The 27,632-nt window shown below is 44.4% G+C and overlaps 1 protein-coding gene across 4 annotated transcripts in view; it reads left to right on the top strand.

The window, feature by feature from the left end:
* Window positions 1–25,299, top strand: part of SASH1 (SAM and SH3 domain containing 1) — a 184,897-nt gene extending 159,598 nt beyond the window's left edge. For all 4 annotated transcript variants that reach the window (XM_082855289.1, XM_082855288.1, XM_082855291.1 and 1 more), the window contains 10 exons: window positions 3,120–3,194; window positions 5,153–5,296; window positions 8,542–8,677; window positions 10,293–10,462; window positions 11,239–11,448; window positions 12,140–12,290; window positions 16,222–16,335; window positions 20,646–21,775; window positions 23,088–23,219; window positions 24,724–25,299. In XM_082855289.1, the coding sequence (XP_082711415.1) occupies window positions 3,120–3,194; window positions 5,153–5,296; window positions 8,542–8,677; window positions 10,293–10,462; window positions 11,239–11,448; window positions 12,140–12,290; window positions 16,222–16,335; window positions 20,646–21,775; window positions 23,088–23,219; window positions 24,724–24,987 (2,526 nt within the window). In that variant the 3' untranslated portion in view covers window positions 24,988–25,299. The remainder of the gene's footprint in view (window positions 1–3,119; window positions 3,195–5,152; window positions 5,297–8,541; window positions 8,678–10,292; window positions 10,463–11,238; window positions 11,449–12,139; window positions 12,291–16,221; window positions 16,336–20,645; window positions 21,776–23,087; window positions 23,220–24,723) is intronic.
* Window positions 25,300–27,632: the final 2,333 nt, after the last annotated feature.

Raw genomic sequence — 27,632 nt, 5'->3', positions numbered from 1 at the left:
TTCAGAGAACATAGGGGAATGTAAGTTCTTTTTCTTTTGGCCGCCCTGTGCAGCATGTTGGGATCTTAGTTCCCCGACCAGGGATCGAACCTGTGCCCCCTGCAGTGGAAGCTCGGCGTGTTAACCACCGGACCACCAGGGAGGTCCCAGAATATAAGTGTTTTAACAACAGAAGAGGGTTTTTTGTTTTTCTGGTTTTTTTAAGGGATTAAAATAATTTCTTTACTTGGTTTACTTAAAAATTGTTTTCCTTTCTTCTTGTCATATATCTCTTTCATTTTATTCAAAAGTATAGTTTCCTTTACTCTTCAACCTTGATCTTTTTGTCTTTCAAAAAATGCCATATTTGCTTGATGAAACCTCAGGGAAATGACAATGCTTTGTACTCACTGGAAACGGTCGCTTGTTTTGCTTTTTATTTGGTCATTCAATTTTTGTTTGGGGAAACAGACATGCATGACATTTTGGAATTTTGTCCATTAAAAAAAAAAAATCCAAACCCCCCCAAAACGTGTTTTCAGCTGCATGACCATTCCATTGACTGGTACTTCTCATCCACAAGCATCTATCTGAAATGTTCTTGTAATTATCTGTACAGGAGATGTTTGAACTTGAGAAACCTCATTTAAGCTTTATTCACGTAGACCACCAAAGATTGGTTTACATTCTTTTACTATTCTCTCTTGTTTTCTCTGTTGAAAGAGTGCTGCTTCAAGAACTACCTGACATTACGGAAAAAGTTGGAGATTAGTTCAGGTGGTGCTGACGGTTATATTTTGTTCATCTTCCATTGATAAAGAAGAATCAGTTCCAAATATCTTAGCATGTCACTGGGAGAGGTTTTAGTTGGTAGTTAAGAAAACCAGTCCACTCTTTCCTCTAAACTTCTTATTTTAGGAGACGATGCATGCAGCAGTCATATGAAGACATAAATGAGCTTCTAATTTATTGCAGTTGTAGTTTCCACATAAATTCTTTGTCGGTTATTTCATATGCATCAGAAATAACATGCTGGGCTCCAGTGCTGCAGTCGGTGTTGGAATTCAAAGCAGGGAAGTACAAAAGCCGTAAAACGATGAGGCATCTGGACGCCATACTGTGTCTGTGGAGCCCTGAGTCACAGGAGAGGAACTAGAATAAAATGACTGCCTTTGCAAAAATGAGAAAATTTATTTGGCACTGTAAGCTGCAAAGGGAAAGTTAAAGTTAAGAATTAGCCTTGAGAGATGGTCCTAACATTGCTTACAGATTAGGGGATTTGGTGAGTGTTTTTGTTTGCAGAGGTCTTTCTCTTTTTATAGAGTAGATATAGGTCCAGTTAAGTTGACTGTAAGGGAAATCAGATTGTCCATTGATATTTTTATATAAAATGAGAAGAATGTCCATTGAAGGTTATGTCTGTGGTTGATTATTTAAAACAGCAGCAACAGCGTTGCTGAAGGAGAAAACCAGCTGTGTGATATCCTGAATGTCGGTTATCCTGAAATATAACACTTCTGTATCTCCTGGCCTTTCCTTCTGCTACACCTGCTATCTTTCACTTCTTGGCCCATTCCTGGGATTGCTCTCGTTTTACATTTGAAGCTCCCAGAATTATAAGGCCCAGAACTAAGCTCCAGTTCTTCATTTGCATATTTAGAATGTTGACTAAGCCTAAACTTCAATATAACAATTGTCAGGACAAGCTACCAAATTCTCAGTGTGGCCCTAATGAAAAGTAATGGAAGAAACCAACATTCCTAGAGTGTCTGCTTTGTGCCAGGCAGTGGCTAGAAGTCTCAAATATAGGCTATAGATAGAATTTTACTAATGAAGAAACCAAAGCTCAGAGAGTTCAGTACTCTACCTGTGGTCACACAGCAAGTTAAGTGGTAGAACCAGGATTTGGGTCCCTATCTGTGTGATTCCAAAAACCTAGGCACTTTCCTTCCTGGATGTTTCTACTTTCTCAGTTCAGTTAATATGTATCTAAGGTGTATTTATTTTTAAAAAGCAATGTTTGTAGTATATGTTGTGCTTTTCTGTTCATTTCTTCCTTTTAATAGCTGTTAACTAGAGTTCTCTGAGAAACGGGTAATACAAAATATTGGCACCCAAATCTGTGATTCACATTTTATTACCAGTTGCTTAAGAAGATAATCGGTGATAACAAAAATTAATGTGCTTTGAATTTCTCCTTTTTCTTAAAGATTCGGGGGTTGGCGGGGAGAGGTGGTGCTTGAGTAGCTTTTGCTAGAAAAACATCAGAGAATTCAAACCAAGTTCTGGAAATATAAAAGCACTGAAACATAAGCAGTCCATAAAGTTTGAAACGAACCGAAAGGACAGTGAAGTTTTCATTCTATCAGTGTTTTTCCTATTGAAATTAAAGTAGTGTGGTCAGAGACAGTCACGGAATCAATCTTTTTCTTTCTGGGCAAATGTGATGTCTTTATTTCATACACTCTGAGGAAAGGGTCATAAGTAATTAAGTTGGGCAGTTAGATGGGAGAGTTATCAGCGTTTTTGGCTAGGTCAGGGAAGCAATGAGTGAGTAATCCTCTTGGCCTGATTGGACTCTACTATAAACATAACCTTTTTCCCTCCATCTCAGCGATTTAAAACTAAACAAAACAAGAGTCCCTCAGAAAAGCCTGCTGTCAGTGGCAGGGCTATAGGACTTCACATCTGGGTTTCCAAGACCACTCTGAGCACACGGGTTCCCTAATACATGTTCCCTCATTATCACTACTGTATGCAGCCGATATTAAGGGGTCTGGAAGGGAAATTTTGTTGCTAAGAGACAAGGAATCTTAGAGCACTTAACACATGTATGGTTTTTTGGTTGGTGTATTTTTTTTTTTTTTTTTTCCTACCAGTTGGTTTTTGCCTGTGAAGGGGATTCTGAACCTCTGGTGTAGGCACAGTTCCAGTGGCCTGTGGAAGGGCAGAATGAGTGGCGTCTCCTTATAACATGAATCATGTATTTTTTTTCTTCATCATCTCTCGTCTCTTCCTCTCATCCTGTAACACGTCTGTGGTTCAGGGACATCCTACAAAGGGGACGTGTGTTGGGTTGGCACTACTGGATGGTCTTAGCATAACTGGATTGTTAGTGCTCTGCCCTCTCCTTTCCACAGAGAACCTGCAGTTTTGGAGGATTTGACTTGACAAATCGTTCTCTGCACATTGGCAGTAATAATTCTGACCCATTGGTGAGTATACATCAGAGGGGAAGCAAAAGATTTGGATTCAAGTGATGTGGTTGACATAGTTTCACGTTGAGTATCTTTGAGAATCGGTACTGGGTGACCTTTTCCTCGGGATCCTAAATCGCATTTGGAGAGAAGCTCTATTTCCCCATCTTAAAGACTCTTCACAGTCCCACATGGACTGAATGATGACCACCTGTGGCCTCCATCGCTCTCTTTGCAGAAGCATCATTTCTTTAATACCCTGGTTTCCAGGTTTCTTCAAGTCACACGTCCAGATGAGTTGAGATGGTCTCAGTCATTGGTGCACGCGTGCTTTTTGCTCACACTAGTTGCAAGTGCACGTGACTGTGACACATAGGTAGGGCCACAGCGTGGAGCCCTGTGATTTGGGTTCCAAGAGTACGTGGCAGCATTTCTGAAAACCAGGCTTGTCATAGGCCAAGTGCATAGCCCTACACCAAGCGTAGGTCTTTCTGATCTGGGGTATCCCGAAATGAACCCAGTCCCCTTGGGGCCAAAGCAAGCCAGACTCCTCAGGGCCAAGGTGACCGCCTGCTCAGACCTGCCACTGGATCACAGTCCGGGGACAGGCCACCTTTACAGTGTACAGGTTCTCCCTAAGGTTTACTCTCTGAGGTCCCAGAGCTGTAGGTGAGTTTTCCATACAGTTTTGTTTTCCCCTTGTGCAGTTGATCACGCAGCTGTGAAATGAGGATTCTGTGCTGTATAGTTGTTATGGCCATGTGCTAGCGAAAGCACCCATCTATGATTTTTTGAAGTGTTTGAGAATTTCCTGGAAGAATAAAACTATTTTATTTGGATATCAAATTTTATTGATTTATAAACCAATAATTTTATGTGGTCAGTCTTTTAAAAAGTATGATTTTTTCCCCCTCAGGGGAATGCTTTGTTTTGTTTTTTAATGCAAAATAGAATGAAAGGAGACCACAGTCTAACTTGTTCAGAAAAGAAAATTTACACAGTCTTAGGAGTTGGCCACATGAAGTGCTACAATGATATAAATCTGATCGGATGCTGGACTTTTTTTTTTTTTTGGCTGCGTTGGGTCTTCATTGCTGCTCATGGGCTTTCTCTAGTTGCGGAGAGCGGGGCTACTCTTCATTGCAGTGGGTGGGCTTCTCATTGTGGTGCCTTCTCTTGTTGCGGAGCATGGGCTCTAGGCGCACAGGCTTCAGTAGCTGCAGCACACGGGCTCCATAGTTGCGGCACACAGGCCCTAGAGCGTGTGCAGGCTTCAGTAGTTGTGGTGCATGGACTCAATAGTTATGGCTTGCAGGCTCTAGGGTGCATGGGCTTCAGTAGTTGTGGCACACGGGCTCAGTAGTTGTGGCTCATGGGCTCCAGAGCGCAGACTCAGTAGTTATGGCTCATGGGCTTAGTTGCTCCCCAGCATGTGGGATCTTCCCAGACCAGGGATCGAACCTGTGTCCCCTGCGTTGGCAGGTGGATTCTTAACCACTGCACCATCAGGGAAGTCCCCAGATGCTGGACTTCTAATGATTGAGATTTGCCATTTTGTTCTTACCACTTTCTTGGGTGATTCAGTAGTAGTATCCTTTACTTCTTCCCCACTGCTGGGATTAAGTGAACATTGGTTCATCTAAATCATTCTTTATTGATAAGATACAGTCCCCTTGGGTATTTAAAATGGTGGGAAAACATGTACCAGGAGAAGAATATACTAAGTTTAAATAAAACAAAGTGACTCACATCCCACTTTAAGCAAACAAATAAGCAAAAGTCACTTAGTCAATAGCTTTTAATTTTTAATCAAAAAGATAAATAACATAGCACTGAGTTAGCGTAAGAAAAATGTGGAGATCCTGGAGCATGCCAATGTTTTGCTGAGAGGTAGGACATTCATGGTTTGAATAATAAAACCTGTTTGTGGACTTCATTTTCTGTGATTAAGATACTTATAACATTTTATTTTGCAGGGTAAAGAAGGAGATTTTGTGTATAAAGAAGTAATCAAATCACCTACCGCCTCCCGAATCTCTCTTGGAAAAAAGGTGAAATCAGTGAAAGAGACAATGAGGAAGAGAATGTCTAAAAAATACAGCAGCTCTGTCTCTGAGCAGGTATGTGACAGCTGAGCGAAAAGCCCCCTTGGTTCTTCCCAACAACAAGAAAAGCTGAGGATTGTTGGTCTGAGATTTTAAATGGTGCTAAATATATTCACAGGCATTAACCAGGCTCCAGGACCATGCTTGGTTTATGTAGACAAACATTGGATTCAGCAAATATTTGTTAAGCGCTTAGGGTCACCCGAGCACCAGGTTTGGTGCTGGGAATACAAAGCAGGCCCTGACTTCTATGTACAGATGAGAGAAAAAGACAGACATGTAAAGAAATGATTATTCTTTAATGCAATAAGCACTAAAAATTAGAACACAAAGGAAGGATTTTATTTTCTAAAATATTCCTTGCTCCACAATGGACATCACCAGAATCAAACCTTAAAAAGTTTTCTTAGCCGACTTTTCAAATAAATGTAGCATAAGTTGTTCTTAGGAGCGTGTAGCAAGTCTGAGAAGTAAAGTCAGAAAGTGCTTCCTGGCTGCAAGACTTACACAGTAATCGTGTTTCTGCAGGGGTGTGTTCACTAACCATCCCTATCTGCAGACTTTAAGACATCACAGAATTGACACCACTCCCTTCCCCGATTCTATAAGTTCACCTCTAGGAACATAACCTTCTTTTTATGGGTCTTATTTTTATGGGTGGAGGGAATAAAGACACTTGGAAGGCTGGGCCTGAGATAATTTTGACCATTCGATTTTCAAAACGCTCTCCTCTGGCACCTTAATAGTATGCATTCTGTAGTCTGTTGAAGTCTCCGTTTGTGAACTGTTTGTCTACTTAAGAAATATGTAGGTAATGCTGCTTTATCTACCAAATAGAACAGCAGGGAAAGCAGGCATTTTTGCTCAGCTGCTGCCCTCTGGTGGACATGGTGAGCTAAAAACCAAGCATCCCCCTGTTTGAACCAGCTAGCCAGCCTCCCGCGCTGTGCTTCAAACAAAACCTGCACATCTTCAGCTTATTACGGTGGTTCTCGTGGGGTATTGGGGGTGTGTTGTGGGGTGTTGATTTTGCTCCCTCACCAACCCCAGGGGCATTGGCTAGGGGCATTTTTAATAGCGGCAGTGGGTTAGAGTGGGGTGGTGTTGGGTGCTACTGGCATCTAGAGGATAGAGGTCAGGGATGCATCTTACGATGTGCAGGACAGTCCATGGAAACAAAGAATTAACCATGCAAAACGATGAGAGTGCTCAGGTTGAGAAACTGGCCGGTCAGACCTGCAGGGCAAGTCTGGCTGCCTCCAGTATCTCTTCTCCACGAATATTTTCCTTAATCTTTTCGTCTCTTGTCCCTATGGGTATGGGAGTGATGGTGATTCTGTATTTCTGCCCAGCCATGAAGCGAGCTGTGCACGCTCGAGTGAGACAGACTTTATGCCAGTGAAAGCAGTGCCACGAGTTAAAGCACTTTATTTAGTTGGCTTTTCCCCCAAATTGAAACATCGACTAAAAGCTCTTATAAACTTACATTCCTAGGGTCTCCTGCTTCGTGGGTCATGAGCATAGAACTTTCATGTCATTTTGAGCATTTTTCTATAATTTTACTACTATATAGATGTCTTGTAGTTTTAGTTCTGTTTTTTTTTTTAAAGCAGTCATTTCACATAATCAAAAAAAGAAGGAATCATTATAATGCTTTTTAGAGAGAGGAAATTAACATTGTAAGGCTTTAAAAAAAAAACTTTTGAGCAAAGACACCGACTGTTTTAGTAAGGATTTTTATCTGCTCTGTTCCTGCTCTATGCCCAGCCTCTGAAATAGTACCTCTTCTTGTAATCAATAAATATGTGATGAATAAATTAATAATTTTTAAAAAGCATTTGTGAACATACAGTATCAGAGGTGTGTATTTGGTATTGCTGTTTTTCAGACTGGGAGGTTTTTTCCAGAAGCATTTTAAAAAGATTTTAATTGGAAAGGTGGCTTACTTTATGATTCAGAAAAGAGGAATGAAAACCTCAGGAATTCATCCTTTGCAGCTTCAGTAACCTCCTAATGATGCACCCTCTGTTTGTAGTTGTTGCGGTTGTTTGCTCGCTTTCCTTAAATGTAAAGCAGAAGTGTGTTTTGGATCAGAAGCTGCCCTTTGTATTGTCCTTAAATGTTTGCAGGGCCCCCGCAGATCTCATCAAAGCCCTTCTGATGATTCGGCATTATGCAAATAACAGGTTGCCGTTAGGTGGTTCTGTGTTCACGTGGCTGTGCAATAATATGCCAGAAAGTGTTCTCTTTGGGCCAGTAAACCGTTCTGACTGCAGACTTTTTAAAGTGTGATACTGTCTTATCTATTAGCACCTGAAATCAAATGAGCGTGCTATAGTTACATGTGCAGATGGGTGCTGTCCACCCCAAAAGTGAGAAGTACTGCTGAGTCACTACTGTCAGCATCTGATCTAAAAGGGACTTCCCAGCTGTTTATTAACAACAGAAGAAGAAATGAAAGAAGCTAAAATCGTAGGGTGACTTAAGGAAATTGTATTATAGACAGAAAAATGGTATGTTTGCTGTACAGCTGACCCTTGAACAGCACAGGTTTTGAACTGCATAGGTCCACTCATAGGTGGATTTTTTCAATAGTAAACGCTACAGTACTACACGATCTGTGGTTGTCTGAATCCACAGATGCAGAGCCGCAGATAAGGAGGGCCAACTGCAAAGCTGGTCGGCACCCCTAACCCCTGTGTTGTTCAAGGGTCAACTGTACATCTGGGTCCTAAGTTGGTATTTTATTAGCCAATTTTAGTAATTTGTGTAAACAGAAATATAAGAATCTGTGCTTTGTGTGTGTGTGTGTGTGTGTGTGTGTGTGTGTGTGTGTGTGTGTAAATGTTTCCCTTCAAATAGATTAAATATTCTATGATGATACTTCCGGATACTACATTACTAGTGGGTTGTATCTGATCTACATTTGAAGTCCAGCGTTATTACTGAACGAGGGAGTATACTAAGAGTCTCTAAGCCTTTAACAAAATGTTTTGTCTACAAGGTAGATAGATTCTTTTCAAAAATATCTATTTGAGTATGAAAAATACTTTTTGAGTGTCTAATTAATAGTTACATGAACCACAACTTTAAAATGAAGCAACGATTTAGATGAAAAAGGAAGGTACATTTTGGGTAAAGAATCAGACTTGGGTATAAAGATGGATTTGACTGATGTCGTTGAGGGCTAAACTGCTGTGAATTACAAAAGGACACCCATCCACTCTGGTGAAACATAATTTTGTCAAAACCCGTTTCAGGATTCAGGCCTTGACGGAATGCCGGGCTCCCCTCCGTCCTCTCAGCCTGACAGCGAACACATGGACAAGCCCAAGCTCAAAGCCGGAGGTTCTGTGGAGAGTCTGCGGAGTTCTCTGAGCGGTCAAAGTTCAATGAGTAGGTCTAGTTTGCAAACGTAGATGATTTCCTTGGAGTCAAAATCAGACTTTTACTGAGTGTCAGGTTCAGGCAGTTTAAAGATAAATTAGACCAAGTTCTTACCCTTAAGGTGCTGTTACAGAGACAGACCTGCAAAATAGCTGGCCCTAGAGTCCTACTTGTTTAGTAGTTGATGTCTAGCAGTGCCACAAAATTGAGAGTAATGATTTTGGTTGGAGGAGAGAAGGGAAGCACGCCAGCAGAAGATCTGGAGACTGGGGAGGGAGTAGGTCAAGGGGAAGGGCTCATGAAGATGTGCAGCAAACTGAGAGGAGAGGACTAGGGCCCTGCTGCGCACACGTTGCTCTCCGTGCCCTCCAGCTACAGTAGTAATTAGCGATCCTCTGACCACTTTTTTGTCTTACAGATTTTGGTAAAAATCTCTCATCTGTGCATTGCCCCCTGCCATTTTCCTTGTCATAGTGAATCCAATTCCTTTGTTAGCATTTTAGTGGGGGTTTAATAAAAGAGAAGACAGATGCTTCTCTTCATTCTCCAATCCTTAATCAGAAACATTTTATGCAGAATTCAACACAATAATGTAATGTTATTTTTCCCTGATGCATTTCGGGTAGTGGGGAGTGCCAATAATGCTCTTCTGGCTTGACAAAGAAAGCTAATGTCTTCCTAACTTTCATGAATACAAAATGTCGATTAAAACATTATTATCAGGGCAATAAAATAATCAACTAAGAAACGGGGAAAAAAATAATAAGAGGAGAAGAGAATGACAGATGTCCCTGAAACAAATGCTGTGCAGCCACTCCCGGTCCAACGGTGGTGCCTGCCGAATGCTGTGGGGGAAGAGACCAAGTTTAAACTCACTACTTTAAAAGCATTTGGCCTTGAGCAAGTTACGTTTCCTCATCTGTAAAATGGGGTAAAAATAGTATGCCTGACAAATGAGAGGTTATGAATGTTAAGGGTGGTGTCCTCTATCCGGGAGCCTCGGTGTCACCTGGATTCCCTGGTCATAAAGATAACCTGATGAAGGCCCCTGTCTGATTGGGGCTTGATTAGGGAGAACAGTCAGAAAACTTAGATCCTCCCCTGGACTCTGCTCTGGTCCTGACATTTGGCTGTGTCTCGTGACTCCCTCCTCTGGCTCTTACCTTCCTAGCCTGTGATGCCTTCAGTGCCTTCTTTTTTTTTTAAACAAATTTATTTATTTATTTATTTTTGGCTATGTTGGGTTTTCGTTGCTGCACGCGGGCTTTCTCTAGTTGCGGCGAGCGGGGGCTACTCTTCGTCGCGGTGCACGGGCTTCTCATTGCGGTGGCTTCTCTTGTTGCGGAGCACGGGCTCTAGGCACTCGGGCTTCATTAGTTGTGGCACACGGGCACAGTAGTTAGGGCTCGCGGACTCTAAAACGCGGGCTCAGTAGTTGTGGCGCACGGGCTTAGTTGCTCCACAGCATGTGGCATCTTCCCAGACCAGGGCTCGAACCCGTGTCCCTTGCATTGGCAGGCGGATTCTTAACCACTGCGCCACCAGGGAAGCCCCCTTCAGTGCCTTCAGCTTTGCTGTGCAGGAAATCTGTATTGACCCGTGTTCTGCCTGTTTTCCTGTACAGGTGGTCAAACAGTGAGCACCACTGATTCCTCGACCAGCAACAGGGAGAGTGTTAAGTCGGAAGACGGTGATGACGAGGAGCCCCCGTACCGGGGCCCATTCTGTGGGCGCGCCAGGGTGCACACCGACTTCACGCCCAGCCCCTATGACACAGACTCACTCAAGCTCAAGGTGTGTGTCTGCCTGGCCTTGGAGCAGTAACACGGGGTGCCTTGTTGCCTTAGGAGATGTTCTCTTCTCCTTGCTGTTAAATGCTGGGCTGTTGTGGTGCAGACTGGCCAGTGTCTCTGCTACCTTGATAAGCCGGTCTCGACCTCTGTAGTGGAAAATGAAACAGAGAACCAGCCAGCATTTGGGGATGGAGGAGGGTCTTGTGTTAATCCTCTTTTGTCACCACCTCATCCCTCTGGCCCTGTCCTCTGACCTCAGCTTCCCTCCAGAATTCCTGTTGCCCTCCACCCTCCAGTCTCTGTGCTTTCACCAACTGAAGAGATGTAACTGGCTTCTCTCTGTCATCAGTGACATTCATATGGGACAGATGGGGTTCCACGAAATGTATGAAGCGATTACAGGACAGCGGTTGCCACTGACATCTGATTGGTGGGAATTCTTTTTCTAAGAAGTAGGTGCTCTCTGGGTAAGGGCAGGGCATTTAGAGAGCCAGGTGCCCACCCAGCCCTGAGCCCTGGTGGACGGACACCTCGGGCCACTGTCCTGCGGTGCAGGAGGCCAGAGGGGATGGGCCTTTGGGCCTCCATGAGATCTGGCACGGTCAGGAGTGCCCTGTCCGGTATCTGCCGGACTCCCAATCGTAGCGGGTGACTCGTGGAGCCCTGATTCTGGTCTTCCTAGTGTCTTCACATGCGTGTGATTCACACTTCTGATTGACAGATGGTTCATGCTTGGAAGTGTACCTAACGGAAAGATCTTTGTTCCCTGGGCCACAGAAAGGAGACATCATTGACATAATCAGCAAACCCCCCATGGGCACCTGGATGGGCCTGCTGAACAACAAGGTGGGCACATTCAAATTCATCTACGTGGACGTGCTCAACGAGGAAGAGGAGAAGCCCAAGCGCCCCACCAGGAGGAGGAGGAAAGGAAGACCCCCCCAGCCCAAGTCGGTGGAGGATCTCCTGGATCGCATCAACCTCAAAGTTAGTTCCGTCCTGTCCTGGCCCCGCATCTGCTATGATGAGTACCCATTATCCTACAGAAATAGTTACCAGCACCATGACTCTGCCCTTGACCTCCGCTGGGGGTGATAGCATAAATCCAGGTCGCAATGAGCTCCTAGTCCAAAGAGCTGTGAGCTTCAAGCCACTACCAGGAAGGGCTGTAAGCACAAACTCCTGGCGCCCTGGCTGGCTTCTCAGAGGCCGTAAGGATTCTCCCCTCCACCCTCTCTCCCCCCATTACTCCCGGCATCTAGCGGGGTGGGTCTACGTGGTAGATTCTGTTTCCTCCTTGCACAACTGTCTTGCTACTGAGGAGGTCACAGGTCTCTGTGAGCTGGATTTCAGCAGCTCTGAATGAAAGAAGAACCTCCTCCGCTGCGCACTGGGTGGCATTACAGGCTTCAGCTCACAGCAAGGGCACAATTAAAATGCAAGCCAGTGGAGTCATCTCAGCCTGCAGTGTAAATCTTCTTAACCCCTGATGGATGAAGTGCCCTGCCTGCCCCGCTGTAGGACTGGGAGGTCCAGACTGTGCTACAAAGGATACTTACTAATGTTTGAATTAGCATAAAAATGACTATGGAAAAAGAGTTTAGGGGTTTGAGGCCGGTCATCGGTTGTGGATCACATGGCTGGGCTGCTGACTCACTTCTGTCTTGTTTCCCTCCAGGAGCACATGCCCACTTTCCTGTTCAATGGATATGAAGACTTGGACACCTTTAAGCTCCTGGAGGAGGAAGATTTGGACGAGTTAAATATCCGGGACCCAGAGCACAGAGCTGTTCTCTTGACAGCCGTGGAGCTGTTACAGGAGTATGACAGTAAGTCCTTCCCAGCACAGACGTGTTCACTGTTAGATCCGCCACATTCTCAAGTCACCAGCAGGCGTCCCATAAGCTGCGAGCATATGCTTGGGTCCTTGGAGTCACTCATTCGATCCTACTGTTTCCAAAGCCAAGGTCAATTTTGTATTCTGTCAAATAGCACAAAGACATAGATTCCCAAAGCAGACCTTCCTGCCAATGCAGGAGCAAAAGAAAACCTTACTAGCCTATACTTTCCTGACATGTTTCTAGGTAATCGTTGAGGAAGACGCTCCTCTGAGGGACTGAGAATTGAATTGCAGTATTTTTAAGACACACAGTTCATGCCACCTTGGGGGCTGGTGGGATGTGCAGCCTTCAGGAGGTCATTAGGATACCTGGGCACAAGAGTAACTGACAAACTGGGAGTATCTTGCCCCACCAAGGGTTAATTACTTCTCAAAGCACATGAGGAGTTGTTTTCTGAATGAATAGGTTAATTAATGAATAAATGAAATTCATCAGCTTGCGTTAAAGAAGCAGGAAATAATCTCAAATGAATATGTGGGGCAGGGAATTCCGTGCTGCGATTTCTCGGCTAAAATGATAGCTCATTTCTACAACCCATGAAGAGAATTTAGTGAGCTCACAGCTTGCCTGTAGTTATTTGAATACACTGTGTCCTTTGCTCCATTAACCCGGTCTTATCTTGCTCTTTATTCTTCAGTCTGACATCAGAAATATTCCTGAAATTATTCATCACAAAGTGGAGAGTATCCTTGCCAGTTACTGAATTCAAATGCATTTTCTTTCAAATGCTCTGCTTCAGGGATATCAGTAGCTAATAGCATTTCCATTGCTAAAAGACACACCAAAATCATGGTGAATGGTGGGAAAAAAAATTGTACATTACTGAATGTATCAGGCCCAAGAGACATGGAAGCAAGTGTCTCAGTGCAGTTAAATTCACTTCTGCTTAATAAGTCCTCCCTCTAAATTAACTGATGACACACCATCAGATAGATGTCTAAACCCTAGATAAACACACTGCCTTCAGGGATAGATTTGGAGGGAATTGTGTTTCAGAGTTAATATCACTTTATAACCTGGTCTCTTTAGTATTGGAGTTCCCCAGGAGACACCTTGGGGATCTGTGGCCAGGTTGTGTCAGAGCCTGGCCCAATGCCTGGAATGGCCGACCAGCTATATGAATATCAATTAACGTTCAATCATCTAGTCTCCTGGACCACATCTGCTCGGTAAGATAGCTCATTTGCTCTTCCTCAGCCACTGAGAACAGCTGGTTTATAAACCCCATCCGTTGTGTTTCCTTTAGCATTTAGACACAGGAGGAGCAAAGCTAAATTCTGAGTATAAGGTGCAGGGTCTGTCTCTGTCATGCCGCAGGGCTAAGACTCCTTGTCCCTCCTGGGATCATGTCCTGAGGTGTGCACTTGGGCATATTTTATAGGAGGGAATCTTTGCCCCTCATCATGCTCACTCACAAGTCTAAGGAAGGCTCTTTGCCTCTTCGTAAATCCTACTCTGAATCTGTGCTGTGTCACTGTATAGAACATCCCGCATACATAAATTGGTACTTCTTTTTAGTGGTTCTAAAACAAAGGCTTCAAGGGCTCAGGGGTGCCAGTGAGCACCAAGTGCCTGGACGCAGGATTATCCTAGGATTAGAAGATGCTACATTCGGCGCTTTTAAATTCATTGTGTTTAAGAAGTACTCTAAGTAACTGATACCTTAGAGGAACACAATACATTTCTGTCAGACGAGACAGATCCAGAGACCTGCTGAGATCTGAGAGATCTTGCACACCTTCCAGCTCAGCCCCCACAAGAGCAAGAGGCACATCTGCATCATGGCTTGGCACTCAGATGGGTCCAGCTTCTCTCATTGCATCTGTGCACGGGGAATGCCAGCCTTCCTGCGGGGTTCTATTTGGAAAAGACTCTCATTGTCCCGGGGCAGTTCCTTCTACTGATCCCAGACCCACTCTCCTAGGTCTGCCAGGTGAAAGCTCTCGTTTAACAAAATCATTTTCATAAGAATAAGAATTTTAATCAGGAATTATTTCAAATATGCAGGAAAGTACAGAGAAAAATTAAACAAATCCACATACCATTTTGTCATATTTACTTCAGTGCTTATTTTTTAAAGACATAAGTGTTGCAAGCCCATTGGAAGGCCTGCTATCCAAGAATCCCATTCCTTTCCCTTCTTTTCCAAGGTAACTACACTCCAGAAAATGGCACATATCCTTGCGCATAAGCACCTTTTGATGTTGGGATGTCTCATCAGTGTCTTAGCATATATTCTTTCTCCGTGTGTGTGTGTGTGTGTGTGTGTGTGTGTGTGTGTGTGTGTGTTGAGATGGGGTTGGGGAGACCTTTAGTCCAAATTCAGGTCATGTCCAAATGGAGTTTCAGCCCTACAACCCAGTCCTTCGCTCTCACTTGACTGTGAGAATGTCCGTGATTCCAGCTCCCCTTCTTTCTCATCCTTGGTTCCTTGGCGTTAATTCTAGTGAGTCTGGGGTGCGGGGAGGATGTGGCCTTGAGTGTGCAGTACATCTAAGAGATGCCCCGCCTCTTCATTCTCCCTAATGAAGAAGGACAACCTACTGGGGAAACACTAGCTTTTAGTTTTAGGGAATTTTGCTCAATTTGTTGGGTTCCTGCAAGTAGCTGCTGATTGGATCCTTCAGGAAGAAGGTGGCTCTAGCCCCTTCAATAGGCCTCATGATTTTATGGATTGAACTGCGGTTTTCAGGCAATGCAAGGGACCCCTTCACTCCCCATAATAACTTCAGGTATCCTGCTGTGTGTGAGGCTGGCATCCCGAAAGATGCAGGCACAGTCTGCATTTCCTGCAGCGGCAGGGACAAGTCTTCTGTTTTATTCCCGTCCGTCAGCACTTTGGAGTCTGTTTGCCCGCTGCAATACACTGAACTATCTCGCCAAGGACGAACTGCATTGATTCCTCTTCCTGGGTTGTAATTGATAGCTCCAAGCCCTCATTTTATAAGTATCATTTTCCAAAATAACATGCTAGGCTAGAACAAAGGCCATTCCAAATCCACAGACTCCTCCACACAATGAGGACACCACTCTAGAATGTTCCACTTTCGGTGCGGGGGAGGGGAAAGGGTTTTCCTCTTTTGCTTCCAATTAGTTAAGTTTTCATTAATCACTTTAAAAATAGCATTTCTTAATTTGGTGCTCTAATTTAAGGGGTTGTTCCGCCATGATTTCTGTTATAAAATGCTTTCCATGTGAGAAATACAAACAGGAAGTGGTCAGTGGACAGTAGGAATGGCAGCCCTCAGCCTTCCCGCAATTTTTTTTTAATGACCCAAGAAAAGGCATCAGATTTCTGGTTTATTGATTTAGAGTGTGTGTGTGGGGAGGGGGGGAGGCGAAGTGAAGAGAAAGAAAAGTAAATTAAAGCCATTCATCGTCAACTACTTATTTCAGGTAGAAAATGTTTTCTTGGTTTCCATTTTTATCGACCAAGCATCTAGTCTGCATAATGATTGAAAGACAGTCTTCCTGTAACTTTGAACCTACATAAGGCCAGGCATGCCCTCTTTATAGAATGTGCAGACTGTGGTTGCTCTCCCCCAACTTTTGACATGATGCTCTGAATTTCTCCTCTCCCTGGTTGGCCTGAGGGTAACTTAAAAGGCATTGATGTATTTCAACTATGTCCTCTGTCTACAGACTTACCTTCCTGTGATACATGATTTGAAAAGAAAAGTGTTCTAATCTCACTCGTTCATTTTTATCTCACTTACTTTAAAATAATTTGTTCTCTTCCGAAGTCCAAGGCTTCAAAATGTATTGTGAGAACCGAGGATAGAACTGGGATGCCGTTGATTTGGAGCCTGCTTTTCCGTCTTCTTACGATCCCATGCTATGTGTTCACCTTCTTCTTTAGGTAACAGCGACCAGTCCGGATCCCAGGAGAAGCTGCTTGTTGACAGCCAGGGCTTGAGTGGATGCTCTCCGCGAGACTCAGGATGCTATGAAAGCAGCGAGAACTTGGAAAACGGTACTGTCAGCACAAATGATCGTGAATGCATCTTCATACGCAAGCCTACTGGGCCGTTTCTTGACATCTGTGCTTTGGCTAATGACTGTCTTTCTTCCTCAGCCTGAGCCATTCATTGCTTTTGGGAAAACTGGCAACAGGGAGAGGAGTTTTCCCGGGGTGAATGGTGCTTAATTAAGATCCTTAGGAGGGAGGAACATCTCTCAGGAACCTAGGCCACTGATGATGTTGAGAAATGAGTAGAGAGGTCTTTCATCAGTTACTCTTCCATCCCACATAGCACATAATTGGAAAGAGTTTAAACTTATGTGTCAGAGAAAGGGACCCTAAACTTTCCATTGTTCTGCTGCTCTTAGAGGTTTAGGCCCCTCCCCCCATCTGGATCATGCAAAGAGCTGTGGGGCTTTTGAGTGGGGAGACCTGGTGTTTGAACGTGAATAGGGCATAGCTGAAGACTTTGGCCAAATTACATCTCCGACTCCTCCTTACCTCTTTTTTTGTTTTTTAAACAAATTGATTTACTTATTTGTTTTTGGCTGCGTTGGCCCTTCGTTGCTGCGCGTGGGCTTTCTCTGCTTGCGGGTGGGGGCTTCTCTTGTTGTGGACCACAGGCTCTAGGCACACGGGCTTCAGTAGTTGTGGCACACGGGCTCAGTAGTTGTGGCTCACAGGCTCTAGAGTGCAGGCTCAGTAGTTGTGGCACACGGGCTCAGTAGCTGTGGCTCACAGGCTCTAGAGTGCAGGCTCAGTAGTTGTGGCACACGGGCTCAGTAGCTGTGGCTCGTGGGCTCTAGAGCGCAGGCTCAGTAGTTGTGGCGCACGGGCTTAGTTGCTCCGTGGCATGTGGGATCTTCCCGGACCAGGGATCGAACCCGTGTCCCCTGCATTGGCAGGCGGATTCTTAACTACTGTGCCAAAAGGGAAGTCCTCCTCCTTACTTCTTAAATGGTAATGTGAGTTGTTTTTTTTTTATATAGATTATTCTAAGACAAAGTAATAATATATTAAAAATACCTAGCACTTTGTAAACACTGATTATGAACGAGGCAGTGGGCTAGGTGCGCACGTATGCAATTGCTAATTATCACTCAGATCCTGCAGTGCATATTTTATAGATGAGGATGCTAAAGAGAGATTAAATAATAACTGAAGCCCCTGTTCTTTTCCTCTTGGCACCACTCTGACTCATAATAATAGGCTCTCAGTCAATGGTAGACAATATTTTAGACCTGACTTTCCAATGCCATAAGCATTTTCAAGTCCATACTCTTAACTACTTAATGTCGTCGTACATCAGCCAGGGGTATCGGGGCTTAGTTGAACTTCAGGCCAGAAGGGATTTCGTTTGTATGTTATCATAAGTACTTTCACAAACCATGGATTAGATGAAAATAGGTGGACCTATTTGGGGAACAAGGCAAAGGGCAACATATACCATAAAAGGTCTCTCTGCCTATTTGATTTTGCTTATTTATTCTGAAGAGCAAGAAAATCCCCGTGCTCGGGACTGTCATCCGTGAGTCTCTCATTTCAACGGGAGGATTTTGAGGAGCCCCGCTGAGAACACGATGCAAAGCCAGGGCAGGAAGGTTTGGTTCCTTCAGTATCACCATCATCCCTCACCTCAAGTTTTCTTCTTAAATAGACAGTAAAGCCCGAGCAGGGGCTGCCCTCGGTGTTCGGACACTGCCCTGGGAAAACAGGCGTGCTCGTTAGTTCAGGGATCGCAGTTGCACGATGACTCCTTCCATAGACAGATAGATTGGGATTGACATATATACAGTAATATGTATAAAGTGGATAACTAATAAGAACCTGCTGTATAAAAAAGAAATAAAATTCTAAAATTCAAAAACAAAAACACAAAAAGCAGATAGATCCTAGCAGCAGTATTATCATTACAGTATGAAAATATCTATATTCATATTAAAATAATGTGAAAAGTCTATTCAAACATTTCTTCATTTTTATGAAAGCTAGATCTCTGAATGAAGGGTATATAATTAAATCTTAAAGAGCACATTTTTGTTTTTAAAAAAATCTCAAAACTTCAGACCAGCTAGACAGAAAGAATATAATTACCCACATCCAATATGGTACTTCCCTTGTCCCCACAGACAGCATGACTGGGGGCTCAGAGTTATGACCCCCAAACTTCACATCACTGGGCCAGCCCTCCTCATGGTCTAGTTTTTGGAAGTTATTGGACAATGTGTATTTTTGGCTCCCATACCCACGGCACATGTGGACTCGGTTTGAATCAGTGGTTTACTTTACTGAAGTAAACGTCTATGTGCACAGAGAAGACATTTACTAAACGGGCTTTGGAACGACAGGATCAACCATACCTTTCACTTTGAAAAGGAGCATAAACATATACACTGAAGATATGAAATTGCCGGAAGTCCACAATTCAAACCAGCCGAAAGCACTTGAAAAGCAAGACGTTTTCAAAATAGATTCAACATTTCTCCCCCCACACACCCATCTTTTCTGCTTTGTCCACGTAACAGTTAAGGACATGGTACCTCCCCACCTTTGTTTTCTCAAACATTAAACCAAGCTGCACGATTTTGATCTAGTTTTACTAGGAGAGTATTTTCACCGGGTGGAGAAATAAACGCAAGGTTTACAGAAGCAGTCCCTCTTATGCAGTCCGTAACTTCTGGTTCAGAAGCTCATGCTGCCTAAGGCCCTGGTTTTTAACTGTGGTCTGCGGGGCCCCGAGGATGGGGGCCTTGGTGGCGGTGTGTGGACCTGGGCCTTGAGAAACCTCCACACTTCAACTTTGATCTGTTTTGTAAATGAAGCTTCATTAAAAAGGATCCTCCTGGGCTTCCCTGGTGGCGCAGTGGTTGAGAGTCCGCCTGCCGATGCAGGGGACACGGGTTCGTGCCCCGGTCCGGGAAGATCCCACTTGCCGCGGAGCGGCTGGGCCTGTGAGCCATGGCCGCTGGGCCTATGTGTCCGGAGCCTGTGCTCCGCAACGGGAGAGGCCACAACAGTGAGAGGCCCGCGTACCACAAAAAAAAAAAAAAAAAAGAAAAAAAAAAGTATCCTCTTGCTTTGAAAAGTACTGATTTTAAAAGTGCAGTGTTCTGAAAAGAGACCATTCTCTGACCGCCGTGAACGCGGTGCTAATCTTTTCCTTTCTGACTTCTTCGCCGTTCTCGTTTCTAGTTAGACTCTGCTGACTTCTGTGTGAGGTGAATAAATTCCATCTAAAATACCTGCAGCCATAAAACCTAAATTGTGTGTCCCCTATGTCCTCTTCTTTTCGCAATGAAAACCAACATTTGAGTGTTGGGAACTATTAGGTCCATAAGGAAAACAACTTACCAAGTAGACCATCCATCAGGGCCACACGAGCAGCAGCGGCACGGCCTGAGGACAGAGCGGTTTCGGGGGAAGAGGGCCGCATGCCTGTTTGTTGCTTCGCTGTCCTAACAGTCGGGAAGCAGTCCGTAGGAAATTCAGACCGCTTCCTTGTCTCAAACAGAAGAGGAATCTTAAGTGGATTGGGGTCAGGTGCACTCAGGGTTACCATGGGTGGCTCTGTTCACCAGACAGCAGTAGCAATTAGTATCAGTCAACAGTTGTCAACTAAGTAGACTGTGACCGGTTGATAAGTTATCAGCCTGACAATCATTTTATTGTAATCGGGTCTATCGCTTCAGTGGCAATTAGAACCATATCAGTATCTAATAGATTGTCTGTGGCGACATCCTCACTTCAGCTTGTTCACTCATTTGTACCAAGGTCAGCTGACTGTTTCTAGGGTACCTTTATTTTACACACCTGAGCAAAACACAAAGCGGGGCGGGCTTGAAAGGTTTGAGAATTCAGCGGTCACCAGCGAACCTTGGGGAATACCATTTAAAGAACTTGTCCCAGAATTCAGTCCTACGTCCTCTTTGCAGCCATGGTCTTAGGAAACTACTCCCTAAACAGAAATCCCGTCAGTGTGGTTCCTAAACGGGGTGTGGGTGTGCCTTGTTTCACACTGACTGCAGCTACGAACAGACATTAGGCCTAGAATTATTTTATTGCCTGACACAGCATATTTTCTTTCCACATAACTCAATTAACTTTCATCTCCCTGAGTCCTTTAATAAGACTAAGAATTCTTTCTAAAAATAAACATGGGACCACAATAACTCTGCATCACCAGGGGTGACTTTACGTCCTTAGTGTAATTCAACAGTGGGATGTAAGAGTTGGAGATTTCAGTTACGTTAGCACACCTTTTGCATCCGTTTGATTGATTCGCTTTTTAAAATGTGATTGTAAAATATTTCCTTGTCTCCTAGGCAAGTCTCGGAAAACCAGCCCCTCTGCCAGATCTTCATCCGAGTCCAGCGTGAAGTCTTTCAACCGGAATCAGCTGGGCAGCTACCCAACCTTGCCTCTAACGAAGCCAGCAGACGCGCTGAAGCCGGGAGGGGAGGGGAGGCTGGGCAGTGGTCTCACCCCTCACACCTCCAAGCACTGTGATCCCCCGTGTGTGACCGACTTGAATAAAAACCGAAGGAGCCTCCCCGTTTCCATCTGCCGGAGCTGTGAGACCCTAGAGGGCCCCCAGACCGTGGAGACTTGGCCCCGATCCCACTCCCTGGACGACCTTCAAGGAGAACCTGAGAAAGATGTGCCTGGTGAGGTGACAGAACCTTCCCCTCAGATTGTACCCAAAGTGCCACAAAAGACAGCGCCCTCCATCACAAAGGTTCAAAGCCCCAACCTGGATTCTGCTGTTGACAATGCACTGCTACTGACCCAAAGCAAGAGATTTTCTGAACCTCAGAAAACGACTACTAGGAAACTGGATGGCCCGATGGCTGCCTTTTCACAGGGCACATCCCCTCCTCCGTGTTTACCCAAAACCTATGACGCCCAACCGCCCGCCGTTAAACACGGTTTAACAAGGACGCCTCTTGAGGGTCACAGGAAAGGACTCGATTTCGAAGGGACACATCACCCCCCGGGCACCAAAGAAGGTGTGGATGCTGAGCAGAGGGGCCCCGAGGCCAGATCGCAGGCCAGACCTCCCGCCCAGCCTCCCCCCGTCCCCGCCAAGAAGAGCAGGGAGCGCCTCGCCAACGGGCTGCCTCCTGTCCCTCCTGGCCCGCCCAGCGCCCCTGGCCCCGATGCACCTAGCCTGCCCCTTAAAAAGGGCAGCCCCGGCGGCCCCAGCGACTGTCCCCCGCCGCCAGTGGCCAGGCCTCCCCCAGTGCCGGAGCCGGGCAGCCCGCCGAGCGCCAGGCCTCCACCCTGGCTGTCGGAGCTGCCTGAGAGTGCCAGCCTCCAGGAGCACGGCGTGCGGCTTGGCCCTGCCCTGGCCAGGAAGGTCTCCTGCACCCGCGGGGTGGACCTGGAGATGCTCACCGAGAAGAAGCTGCGGGCCGAAGGCATCGATCTCACCGAGGAGCCCTATTCCGATAAGGTATCCGAGGCCCTGACCCCACTGCACAGGCTCTTCTAGGTCAGGCGGGGGCCAGGCGAGAGGAGCGGCATTGCCCCCACCTCCCAGCCTCTGAAGGCCAGCTGGCAGCGAGGACCGAAGCACAGTGACTGTACGGGTGGCCCACGGCGGGGGCTCCTGCCGCCCCGCCCTTGGTGTTCAAATGAACCTGTAGCACAGTGCCCAGATTAAATGCAGACACGGCCTCAGGGGTCTCTTCTCTTTTCCCTTCTTTTCTCTTCTCTTCTTTCACTTGTTTGTATTTAATTTGGGGCAGCTATCCTTTGCAGGGAGAGCTATCAGTCAGTACCAGAGCGAGTTCCTGAAAGGATAGACGTGAGTTCGTTTCCATGTCTTCTTCAACATCTTTGTTTTTAGACTTTAACAAATCTCCATTTCATTTCCCTGTGCGTAAAATGGAATTAATAATGACCTGCATAACTACCTCTTAGAGGTATTAGTAGGAGCAAATAAAATAAACCTGAACCTACTTTGAAAATTGTAGAGCCCTACTCAGATGTAATAATCGTACTGTATAATTATCTGTATGGGGAACAGGGGAAAAGATACCTCATTGTACTAAAAACATTGAGACCTATAATGAAAACTCATTTTTCATTTGAAGAAAAATAAAGGAGTAGATCTGCCAATACCAAAATGACTTTCAATACAAATACACGATAATAGATGTAGCTGTATGTTACTCCTAGGAATGCATGAATTGTTATAATGCATTCCCCGGAGTCTTTGTTATAAACTTCTTATGACCAAGAGTGCCTTACGATAAAATACTCCTCCGCCTTCTGATACTTAGTGAATGAACCCCTTTGAATGGAAAGTTGTGAGAATTCTACTGTACAGTAAATGCTGGTCTAGTGATACAGCAGTGTAACTCTACTCTGTAGTTGAGGAACCAACAGTAGACTCTCTGTAGGGCACAAATTTGCCCTTCTCCCCTGCAGTTTAGAAGACTGTCTTCAATAACATTTTGCAAAATGATCAGATAAGAGTGAGGTGAGGGCGTTGGACCCCAAAATAGAGAATGATTGTGTCCTGTTTTAACCATATCTCAAAACATTTTTCTAGAGCTCATAACTACTTAAAAGATAAAGACGTAAAAGTATTGTCTCTAAAACATCCATCCTGACACTAAATAAAATATATTCACTTCAAATTAAAACTTTTAGTCCTGTTTTCTAGTAGCGAAATGTCTTATCCTACCTTGTGTTTGCCGTCCTTGGAGAAGGAAAAAGATCCTCGCAACCCTCGATAAGAGATTTCTGTTCCCTCGCAGCACGGCCGCTGTGGGATTCCCGAGGCCCTGGTACAGAGATATGCGGAAGACTTAGATCAGCCCGAGAGGGACGTTGCCACCAACATGGACCAGATCCGCGTGAAGCTGCTTCGGAAGCAGCACCGCATGGCGGTAAGCAGCCCACGCTTCGGGGCTCCCCTCACCCAGCTTTTTGAAGTCCATTCAGTTCTAGAGCTTAATGATGAGCATGCTGGCAGCCGCTAAGTAGCCCAGGGTTCATTATAGCTATCGAAGGGAGACACCTGGGAGAGAGTAAGACCTATTCAGCCTACAAAGGTTTAAAAATAGCTATCGAAGGGAGACACCTGGGAGAGAGTAAGACCTATTCAGCCTACAAAGGTTTATAAATACCGTTTTGGAGAGAAAAAGATGAAAATTATCCATAACCCCAGCACTGTGAAAAAGTCCATCTAGTCATTTCTCTGCACATATATGATAGTACATGAACAGTTTGCAAACCTTATTGTTTTCAGTTATCAGGTGGTGAACCTCTTTCTTTGTTACTAAAATTTCTTTTGTATTATCAGTTTTTCAAAGTGCTCTAGTAGGTATGTGCTAGTTTAGCCAGTTCCACACTGTTGAAACATTTAGATTTTTTCCGCCTGTTTATTTTAAACAATTGAATGAAGAACCTCGTGGTTAATAAATTTTTGTAGACTTTTGGGGTTCATTTCTGAGGATATATTCCTTGAAGAGGATTTGCTTCAACAAGACTGCACAAAATCTTAAGGGTTTGCACGTTTGGTGGTAAATTGCCTTCTGAGAGGTGTAGCATTTGGCCTTCTCAGGATTCAAGTATAGATGTCCATTTCCCTGCCCTAGCCAACATTTATTATTGTATTTTTAATTCTTTATGACTATATTGATTAAATGCTTAGTTTTCTGGATGTTAATGTAGATCCCAAATACAGAAGAAAATTTACTTTATAAAAACCTTACCCACTGAGTATCTTACTTTTCACACTATCACGTAGGTTTGCTTCTTCAAGCACCGTAAGGATCATTAGTTGAAGAGTGTGACCACCATGAGACAAAATAGCCAGAAATATAAATGATTACAGTTTGGAAACTTACACACATAATTGGGATTAGGTCTAATTCCAAGTACCTTCTGGAACCTCCAACACTTCCTTGAAGATTTGTCTCACCTTTGAGAAGTCAGGAAATAATTTATCTATCTATTTATTTATTTATGGCTGTGTCGGGTCTTTCGTTTCTGTGTGAGGGCTTTCTCTAGTTGCGGCGAGCGGGGGCCATTCTTCATCGCGGTGCGCGGGCCTCTCACTGTCGCGCGGCCTCTCTTGCTGCGGAGCGCAGGCTCGGCAGTTGTGGCGCACGGGCCCAGTTGCTCCACGGCATGTGGGATCCTCCCAGACCAGGGCTCGAACCCGTGTCCCCTGCATTGGCAGGCAGATTCTCAACCACTGCGCCACCAGGGAAGCCCAGGAAAGAATTCTTGATGCTAGTCATGTTCTTGGACATCTCATAGCATTATCCCTTTCTGATAGTGTAGTAATAAACATAATATTTCATAGTGTTCCTTTTAGGCATAGAAGAAAGAGCTCTCCAGTGGCACCTGTTGAATCTTGATAAATTGCTTTCTTTGGTTACCCAGATCCCAAGCGGTGGACTCACAGAAATCTGTAGGAAGCCCCTATCTCCCGGATGCGTTTCATCCGTGTCGGATTGGCTGGTTTCCATCGGTCTACCCATGTACGCCAGTGCCCTCACTGAAGCGGGCTTCAGCACGCTGGGCCAAGTGCCTTCTCTGTCCCACACTTGCCTTCAGGAGGCTGGCATCACAGAGGAGAGACACATAAGTAAGCTCGTGTCTGCAGCCAGACTCTTCAAACTGCCACCAGGCCCCGAGGCCATGTAGTCAGGCCCGAAATGGACCTCCCTGGACAAGAGCCACCCGTTCACTGTGTTTATGATGCTGATGCAATTCCTCCTTGGCTGGACATGCAGACCAGACCCAGAAGAAAGGCCCAGTGTGTGGCCAGCAGAACTCGGAATCTTGGCACGGGACTCTCTTCTCCAGAAAAGCCCCCTCCAGGAAATTGGTGTGGTTCTCTTTGACCCCCAAAGAAAAGACAAGCACTTATTTTTGTTTTCAGGACACAATAGAACAAAGATGCCAACTTGCCACAAATGCTCTGCCTGCAGTCTGTCTTGGTGCACTGGGTGAGGGCAGGGGGCAGAGGGAGGGGCAGCCTGTCCTGTTTCTAAGCGTGCTTCTAGCCCTTCTGTCTGTCACCCTGCAGGGTTCCCGAGGCCCAGATGGGCTTTAGCCAGGCCAAAGTAACAGACTCGGGAGTGATTGTACACTATTGACCAGGCTCATTTGTTCAAAAATAAGAAAATCTGGCTGCACTAGGAAAAAAAAAAAGCCCTATTCTCCTTTAGATAAACAAGAGACATTTTAATAATTGCTTTCTAGCAATCAGCTTTTATTTGCCTTAATGTAAGCTTTTAAGCAGTTATCTAACTTAGTGTTCACTACCATGTAGCCATAGTTCCAAATCTTCATCTTAGACTGCCATCTAACGGATCTGGGATGTTTCCAGCAGAAATGGGCTTTTCTAATTGTCTCACTCTAACATGGCTTATTTTATAGGGGTGTTTATCAGGCCAAATTTCATGTTGACTTTCAGTTTTTAAACTAACTACAAATCTGGTAAAAGGTGCTCTTAAATTCACAAAGATATCGTGTGTGAGAGTATATGTGTGTGTTTGAGGTTACGCTCTTTCATTTTAATCAGTTTAGTGTTGTTACCACGTTGGTCATTGTGCTGCAGTATTGACTTGGAATCTTGACTGTGTCCATTCCAAAATTCAGTCATTAGCTAACAGATCACCTTTGCAAAAGGTCATTGTAAGTTGAACATTTAAGGAGGTTGTTTTTTAAAAGGGAAGTAGTTTATAAGATATTTTAAAAGGTTTTTTTTTGGTTTTATAATTAAAATACTATTTTCCATCTTTTCTTATTTAGATAATTCACTTAAATATAATAAAGGTTCATTTTGGAGCCAAGCTACATTGGCCATGTATTAAGTAGTTGCATATTTTCAGTTGTCTTCTGACCGATTTCAGCATTCTCTTTTAGTCTAGTGGCTGATTCTCTAGCAAACAGAAATTATCATTTCCAATTGCTCACAAAGTGATTTTCCTTTACATTCTTATCGTGAACCCTATTTTAAGCACTGGGTGTGATCATTTACAATAGAAATGTTTGGAGCCTTGATTTAAAAGTTCTGTAATATTTCATCTACTCATTAAAACAAATGATATCCCTCAGGGGAGGGGGGAAAAAAGGTGATTTCATTAATTACAAAACCATTTTACCATTTGCTTTATATATCTGGATCCGTTTCTGAGGAAAAGGACATTCTCAGGTGACATATTTTTTTCATGCTTTTGGTATGCATTTGAAAGAATAATATATATTTCTTCAATAATAGTCACCTTCTATAAGATGCCATGTAAGAAGTTGTGGAAATGTAGAAAAAAAGCTAAAGTTGCCAAATTTCTGTTGAACTCTTCAAAACAGCCCATCTTTGTCATCTGGGGTATGACATTCCTGTGGGCTGTGACATTCCATTTAGAAGGTAATGAGGCTGCAGGGCTCTCCTATGTCACTGGAAGGAATTTCAGGTGTGTGGTGAGGTGGGCACTGTAAAACGGGCTCCTCGCCCTGCGTTTTCAGTCCCTCAGCATGACATCCGAGAGAGCCTGCTCATAGCTTAAGCTGAGCTAAAAGACCACGCGTAAAGTCAGGTAATAGGTAACAAAGGAGAAGGGGGAAGTGTTAGTTCATTTTCACGGTAAGATTTTCACTTAATGTCAAAGTGGTACCAGAAAAGGGAGCCTTCTGAATGTGAGTTTCCGAGAATGCCAAACTGCATCCTTTTCATTCTTCTTTGGAAATCATTGCCTTTGCATAGAAGTGAAATTCAGGGACCATGAATCATTTTCAGTGGGAAGGGCTTCCTAGTCTGTGGGATCTGAGGTTATTTTTACTTTATTGTGCTTTTTAAAAAAAAAATTTTTTTGTTTTTTTTTACTTTTAGTATTTGTTTGGTCTTCTTTTGCTTTAAACTTTTAATTTGATCTTAGAAAAGCCTGAATGTGTGTGTGTGATGTTTGACCGAGGTGGTTTGGGGCCTCCTGTGGATACCAGAAGGCAGGTGGTCAGCTTCAGCAATATCCAGTTTCAATCCACTGCACTTGGTGCAGAACGTTGAGGAAGGGTGAAAATCGTCGTCTTTGGAAAGCACAAGAGAAACCTGGAGAGGCACTTTGGCTCAGGTAGCTACACATCCGTTGTGTGTCATTGTTTCCTTTGAAGCTGTCTACAAGGAAGTGCAGCCAGTCCCAGCCACTACTTACATTCCCGGATAAGCAAGAAGTAGATTTTCCTGGCCTTGCCTTAGTCAGAGGCCTTTTCTCTTTCCAGGTCTAGGTGAAATTGGAAATAACTAGTCGATTGAAAATCAGTTCCTCACAGAGCAAAGTTTGCTTTCA

This window comes from Leucopleurus acutus (assembly GCF_964270905.1).
Source record: "Leucopleurus acutus genome assembly, chromosome: 15".
Taxonomy (NCBI): domain Eukaryota; kingdom Metazoa; phylum Chordata; class Mammalia; order Artiodactyla; family Delphinidae; genus Leucopleurus; species Leucopleurus acutus.
This window is presented reverse-complemented; position numbering and strand designations above follow the sequence as displayed.